Below are 7,883 nucleotides of genomic sequence, written 5' to 3' on the forward strand. Positions count from 1 at the left end.
TTCTCTGGCTACTTTTAATACTTTCTCTTTGCTTTGGTTTTATAGCAGTTTTAACTTAATGTGTACCTACTGTAGATTATATTGTACTTATCCTACTTGGGGTACACAGAGCTTCTTAAATCTGTGGATTCCATTAGTTTTGGAAAATTCACAGCTATTATTTCATTGAACATTGCTTCTGTTCATTCTTGCTCTCCTCACCGCCCAGGACTCCAATTATGCAAATGTTACACCTTCTCACCATATCCTCTTTGTCTCTTACATTTCCTGAATTTTCCATTCTTGCATTTTTACATATGTCCTTCTGGATATTTTCTTCTGACCTTTCTTCCAGTTCACTATTCTCTCTTCAGGTGTAATAACTTGTTGCTGAACATATCAATTGAGTTCTTAATTTTCATCTGTATTTTTCAGTTATAGAATTTCTATTTCGTTCTATTTTTAGAAATTTCAATTCTCTGCCAAATTTCTCAAACTTGTCTTTTCTCTCCTTGAACATAATAAATATTATTTTTAAGTCTGTATCTGGTAACCCCAAAATCTGGTGCCCCCATGGATCCATTTTTACCATCTGTTGTTTCTTTCGTTTTGTTCACATTATCTCTTCTTACACATTTAGTCATTTTTGATATGTGGCAGAAATTGTTCTCGCAAAACTGTTTATAGAAATAATTTGAAGCCTACAACAATCCTTCAGAGAACATCTGCCTTTACTTCTTCCACGTACCTAGAGGCACTAGCACCCTAAGGTCACCTTGATCCAATTTCGTGAACTTGGTATTTCTGAAGCTGAGCTGCTGTCCCTGCAATGCTCTTCTTCTAACTTACCCTGACTTCTAGAACATGGCCTTCCATGGTCCCAATCCAAAGGAAAGGGGGTTCACGAGGGTTCCCCCTGCTTGATTGGTTCTGAACATTAATCCCTGTTGCTTTAGTCCAGAGAGGTATTTTCACACCCTTGCCATTCAGCCTCCCCAGTCAGGAATCCAACATATGCCCTCAGAGGAGAAAGGAGCCCCATATGGACTCTAATCCTTGGAACTTTATACTTCTTTATACTTTTATACTACTTTATACTACTGTTTATAAAGTAGTATACTGTTTATAAAGTAGTATACTGTAGTAGTATACTGTTTATAAAGTAGTTTACTGTTTATAAAGTAGTATACTGTTTATAAAGTACTATACTGTTTATAAAGTAGTATACTGTTTATAAAGTAGTATAAAGTAGTACTTATAAACAGTACTACTGTTTATAAAGTAGTATAAAGTAGTTTAAAGTCTACTGTTTATAAAGTAGTATAAAGTAGTATACTTTGTAACAGTAGACCTTTATACTACTCTTTATACTTCTGCCCACACATGGATGGATCGTAGCCTAGTAATTCTTCATTATCTGACTAGCTGTCCAGGATATTCAAGATGTTTATATTTTGACAATTATTTTCTAATTGTCTCCAGTGGGAGAACTGATCCCAATCACCTAGTCTGCCATTACTCAAAACAGAAACCTCCATTGTCTCTTTACCTTTTTCAGTTTGAAGATACCAGTGAATAAAATGGAAACAAATGAAACTTTTAAAAGTCTTCCTTCTTTCTGTCATTGACTAACACTATCAGCTTATTTAAGTAATGGTTCTATCCCCCTTTGACTTATCCTGTCACTAAGGTCTTAATGAAGATTTCAAGAAGGTTGAATTTTTAGACAGAAATAAAATTAGCACAGAAATAACTGGAGACAGTAATGAGTAATGAGTTTAAAAAATAGCATAAAATTAATCCCTAAGGAGATTTACAACCTGTATTTCATTTAAAAATTCATCTGAGAGATACAGGCCCAGGAAAGGTCCGATCTTGATGACCAAAAATGCAACAGAGATGCATAGAATGGCTCTAATTTACAATATCAACATAGTAAAAAATCTCATCATGTTTGTGTGTATTTTTTCTGAATAGGCAATATATTCACATTATTCAAAATTCAAAAAGTGTAAACGTATACACTGAAAACTTCCTCCCATCTCAGTCCCCACCTCCAAAAGCAACGAATGTTACTAGGTTTTGTGTAGTCTTCCAGAGACATTTTATGCATATAAAAAGGTGTGTGTGTGTGTGTGTGTGTGTGTGTACATATAATTCTTTTTTATACTTTTATACAAATGAGAATGCTAGACATACTACTACTTTGTTTTTTCCACTTATATCTCAGAGATCTTTGCATAACTATATATGAAAAGCTTCCTCATTCTTTTCTACAGCTGATTAATACTTCATTGGCTGAATATTCCGTAATTTATTTAATCACTTCCCTATTGATGCACATTTCTGTCCTTTCTAATCTTTTACCATTACAAACAATGCTGTAATTAACCTTGTATATGTGTCAGCAAACAGACACATGAATATATCTATAGGATAAATTCCTGGAAGGAATGAATCGATGAGGGCACATCTTGTCATTTTGATGGATATTGATGAACCGCCCTCATAGCATTTGTACCAACTAACATTCTCATTAGCAATGCATAAAGCTTTTGCTTCTGCACACCCTTACCAATATAGTGAGATATCAACTACCCAGTGTAGTTATGATTTATTTCCTTTATTGTGAGTTAGGTTGAGCATTTTTCCTATGTTAAAAGCCACTTCTCACAGCTTCTTAACAGCTTAATGTATGCAGGAAAAAAAGTGAAGAGAGATACTGCTCTTGATTTTTAAGGTTAAAGGTATATGCTAAATTATGTAAGAACTACAGGTAAAACAACTTGTAATTGGATTGAGAGAGGCAGAAAATAAGGAGAAAGAAATATGTAAGTTTATTTCCAGAAGTATAAAGTGTGGGAGATGCAGTCCTGAATTGAAGAGGAAACAATTACAAACAGCTTTTTAGGTTTCCTACATTTATTAATGAAATTTAGACTACTATAACGACTCAAAAGCCAATTTTTCTATAGTATAGCTTTTAATATGTCAGCCAAATATAGACAAATTCTACAAGTATTCCTAGAAGAGACCAGAGAAAGTAGGACAAGTTTTGCAAATTTAGATGGTGTGGGGGGAAATTTTTTTTTTAATGGATATGTGTTTATTTTAACATATATTAGGAAAAATTGATACATCAAACTAGTCAAATCACAGATATTATTTAGAATAAAACAAAATGTTAAATGTCTATTTAAAGGAAAAATAATAAGCAAATAATATTGGAATGTATTCTCTAATGTGGGAAAAATCGTGTGGTAACTGAATGGTCAAGATCTTGAAAACAATGAACAGAGAAGGGTAAATGAAAGCTCAAGAATAACTCAATTTATAATTGGTGGCCTCTGAAGCAAAGGAGAAAGAGAAAAAAGAAACTTCCTCAAAATGATTTATTTTACAATTTTTAAAATATGAGTTTTCTTTTTAAGCTATCAGAAATGGTTTAGACATTCTGATCATACTACAGATTTAAATTTACTGCATCCTTTATACTTTCTCTACAAAGAGAACCAAAAAGTAAGGGTTTTTTTTAAGCATTTGACTATCAGGTCAGAATTCTTTAGAACGGGTCTCGCAGGACTTCCCTTTCACTAACCAGACTGCAAAGAGATAATTAGCCTGGGCTTTTAGATTCAAGTGCAGAGGAACTAAAAGCAGGTTATGTGGTTATAGGCTCAAGAGGCTTAAACAAAAAGAAACTAGCTGAGTTTATACTCCAGCCAAATCTGGAGACCATGTGTTCCAATTTCTCCTCAGCCCTCACGAGTGGGACACATGCTCCTGAGTGCTCAGATTATAAACCTTAGGTTGTATGTTATGGATTGAATTACGACAGGGTTAACTGGCTAGCTCAACACCATAAAAACCTAACTGCTGTAAGAAAACATATAATCCACCGGCAGACACACTTACACATTATGACATAAAACAATAGAAAACCCAAAAGCATAAGGGCTCTTTGCAATAGACTTCGACTCTTTTGTTCCATCTAATATATGGTAACCACCAATTTTCAATTTTAAATTGAAAACGTCACAGAAATGCAACATTTCCATCATTACAGAGAGCCTTACTGCATTGCTCTAAGTCCTACACAAGACTCATGAACAAGTTTACCTACCCTGTTTCCAGTCCTTAATGTCTAAACGCATTGACAGCTCTCGGTCACGTGCACCAAACCAAGTTCTACTGCTGACTGTAGAGTCCTAACAGATGTTGCCGTTTCTTTTCCCCAAAGCTCTCTGTACTTAAAAAATAAAATAAAATAAAATAAAAATAAAAATAAAAGAGGCCTGCGCTTAAGTGATGGACCATGCATGCCTCAGAGAGCTTCACTATATAAAAAGTGTATCTCTATCCTCTTGGGGACTGAAGGACCCAGGTACTCCAAATGAGAGACTATTAAAAACAATTACAGTTCCTAGAACAGTAAGAACACTAGGACCACTGCAGAGCTTCGGACAGAAGAACATAAACACTTTTCTTACTCTATCACCAAAACCTCAGCTAACAAACACGGATACACTCAAAAGGTAGTCTCTGCAGAGAACTTTTGTTGTTGTTACGGTAATTCTGGATAATTACAAATTCCTGCTTTGAAGGAATAAGATAGACTGAAAAATCAAAACCCTTCATTGAATAACAACTCAATGTCCAACCTCATTTCTTATTGATATTTTCCCTCTAAGAGAGGATGACAGAAACCTCCTTCAATTTCATCCTTTCTTAGGCCTCTCTTTCTTACTCATTGGATCATTTTCCAAACGAAGGTGGCAGAAGGATCCAATCAAACAAACTCCTAATTTGAAGCAGTTTTTTGTTTACCCAAGCCTATATAACTCTGAACCAAGGCAAATGTATGATTTCCACAGGGGTTTTGTAAACCCAGCTGAACTCTTAACGTTTCTCAACAGCAGCACTACTGATATTTTGGGCCAGAGAACACTGCATCATGGGGGCTGTCCTGTGCATTGCAGGATGTTTACCAGATTCTGGGGCCTCTACCCTCGAAATGTCAGTAATAGTTGTGACAACTAAAACGTCCCCTGGGGAGGCAAAATTGCTCCAGCTTGAGAACCACTATTTTAACCCAAAGAACATTCTTGACTGTCTGAACCCTAATTCTTCATAATCATTTGATGCTCCTCCAAATCTCTCTGTTGAGACTTCGTCTCACAATCCAGTAAATATTTTCAGAACCTCTAGGACACAACATCAAGGACTCTAGGAGATACACAAGATAGATTCTGTCCTCCAAGAAGGTTTCTTGGGGGTAAGTACATCAAGAGCAGTAATAAAAGATACCCAATTATATAATGTTTTGAATTGTTGGTTTTTGTTCCTGTGGTATTCTCATCTTACCAAAGTAAAAACACCTCGAGGGCAAAGACCATAACCTATCCTGGAGTACCAACACTTGATCAATGGCCAATAAAAATAAGCTATTGTAAACTTCGGCATAACAAGGTGACAATTTCATATAGACAGTAAAAACTCCACAGCTAACTTGGGCAAATAACCTCTCTCGGCTGCAAAATGGGGAGAAAATTATTGTTGACAAGATTAAGTCAGATGATACAAGTAAATCTTTTTCCACATCCTGGCACAGAGTAAGCCTTCAGTTAATGTAAGCTATCGTTACTATTATTTTATTAGCTATTTTATTAGCAACAAATCCTACCTCAAGGGGAAGATTTTGCTCTGGGCTACAGTAACAAATCCCTACATGAAATAAAAAGAAATGAACACTCACTCTGCTTTTTGTGGGCAAAAAAGGAGAAAGTAACCATAAGTATTTCTATCAATATTCTGGGAAGAAAACCTGAATGCAGAAACCAATTAGAAGGTGAGGGGTGAGGGGAGACATTCAGAGACAAACCCATTATCCTCCAATATATTCCTGAACTATTCTTAAGATCTTTCTATTTTAAATGCTGGGTGTGTCTGCCATAAGCACACAATGAGCTAAAGAGCAAGTAAAAAAAAAATCCTTATTTTATAAATATTGACACATGCAAGGGACAGATGTTTATGAGACTTTCTGAGTGTTCGTTTGCATAATCTTTTAGAAAAAATGCTTGAATTTCTATTGCTACAATGTTAAATACATGCCATCAATTTTGAATTTACTACAAAGCATCGAGTTCCTCAGAAGGAAAAAAAAGACTAAAATTGTTACCTGGTTAAAAGTAAAAAAACAAAGTCAACCAGGGTAAAAGCTAGGTGACTCAAAGATAACCATGTATGTGTTTGACCTAAACAGCCTTAGGCGATGGGAGATATTTGGGCTAGAAGTAAAAAGGCAGAGAAAGTGACCATACTGGAACATGCTCGTCCAGCCACACTTCTGACAGCACAGAAGTTTAGGTGAGCAAAAGCAGACCTTGTTCTCCTAATAATAGACACCCCAGTACAGTGTGTACCACGGGCTAGGCACCAAAGGCCTCTCTCATCCACAGTGGCTCATGTAACCCAGCCATCTGATTAGGCAGGTACTAGTACCTACAACGTACAGGGGAGGAAACTGAGACAGAGAGAAGATAAATGACTTGCCCAACATCACTTAGTAAACTAAAAATTCTGTCTCCACCGCAGGCACCGTGGCAGCCCTTCTTCCCCTAAACTTGCCGGTGTCTATTTTAATTTCAGACCTGGAAAATGAATTCCCACTTGCTACTCAGCGAGACCAGTGTCTCCTCCTACCCTTTTGTATTTCGAAAGGGCATCCTTTTAGTTGTGTTGTGTGTGGTGAGCATGAGGACGGTAAGGTGAAAGCGTGACAGATGGACCCTTTCGCCTTTGGACACTCCAGTTACCCACTTGCATGGGCAGAAATGGAGACAAGTCTCCTGAACAAGAAGAGGAGGGTCCTGGAAAAGGAGGGAAGCCGCCAAAGTTCCTGTTTGAGCCCCAGCTTCCTGCCTTTGCTCTGGCCGCTACGTTCATCCAAAAGACCCCCAAAGCCTGCCTCTTCCAGCCCCGCTTCCCATCTCGCCCACTCGCAGACCCAGGGATGAAGGCGGGGCGGGGGCCTCCGTGCAGGGAGCTGGAACCAAGTGGGGTCCCACGCGGGGGAGAGGGACGCCGCCCACCCGGACGGGGGCAGCGAGGCGCGTGGCAAGGCTGGGGCTGGGGGCCGGGGTGGGGATCCGCGTGGGGAGCCAGAGCCGGGGGAGCGGGCCGGCGGGGCCGAGCGGGGGGGCAGGAGCTGGAGAGGCGCCAGCGGCGGAGCGGCCCTGTCACTACCAGGCGGGCTCAGCTGAGAAAGGAAGCGGAGCAGGACCCGAGGCTTTCGAAACCGAAGCAAAGACCCTGGAGCGCAGAGCAGCGCCCGGGCCGTGGCGGCTGCAGGGGTCGCGGCCCGGGGCAGCGGGGCAGGCGCAGGAGCGCACGCGGGGCTCCGCGCGCCAACGGGCCGCTCCACCCGGGACCGCCGGGCGCAGCGCGGCGCCAGGTGCGGGCCCCAGGCCCGGCGGCGCCCCCCCGCGGAGCCCCGGCCTTGCGTACCTGAGGCGGCCGCCTGGCTCCCCTGCACTCCCGGGCCGTCCCCGACGCCGCCCGCCGACTCTCGGCCGGCTTCGGGGCTCCGGGAGCCCGGCCCCGCGTCCGCCCGCGGGTCAGACATCTGCAGCCGCGCCGGCAGCTCCTCCGCCGCCCGCCGCGAGCGACTCCGGAAACAGCCGAAGGCACCGCGCCCGCCGCCGCCTGGACGCGCCGGGAGGAGCCGCGGGGCCGCGGGCGGAAGGGGCAGCGCTCGGGGCGCCCGCCCGCCAGCCGCCCGAGCTCCGGCCCGCCAGGGCGCGAGGCGGGGGCGCGGGAGGCTCGTGCGCACCTCCCAGCGCAGGTTTGCAAAGTCCGGGATGGAAAGAAGACACAAGACCTGGGGGAGACCCGGCCGGAAA

The 7,883-nt window shown here is 41.6% G+C and overlaps 1 protein-coding gene across 2 annotated transcripts in view; it reads right to left on the reverse strand.

Annotated features, from left to right (window-relative positions):
• The window catches only part of TMED8 (transmembrane p24 trafficking protein family member 8), a 34,553-nt gene extending 26,753 nt beyond the window's left edge, over positions 1–7,800 (reverse strand). The window contains exon 1 of one of the 2 annotated variants that reach the window (XM_081049787.1): positions 7,489–7,800. In XM_081049787.1, the coding sequence (XP_080905913.1) occupies positions 7,489–7,606 (118 nt within the window). In that variant the 5' untranslated portion in view covers positions 7,607–7,800. The remainder of the gene's footprint in view (positions 1–7,488) is intronic. The other variant, XM_081049786.1, reaches the window with a different exon arrangement.
• Between the last annotated feature and the right edge of the window lie 83 nt (positions 7,801–7,883).

This window comes from Rhinolophus hipposideros, assembly GCF_964194185.1.
Source record: "Rhinolophus hipposideros genome assembly, chromosome: 5".
Lineage (NCBI taxonomy): Eukaryota > Metazoa > Chordata > Mammalia > Chiroptera > Rhinolophidae > Rhinolophus > Rhinolophus hipposideros.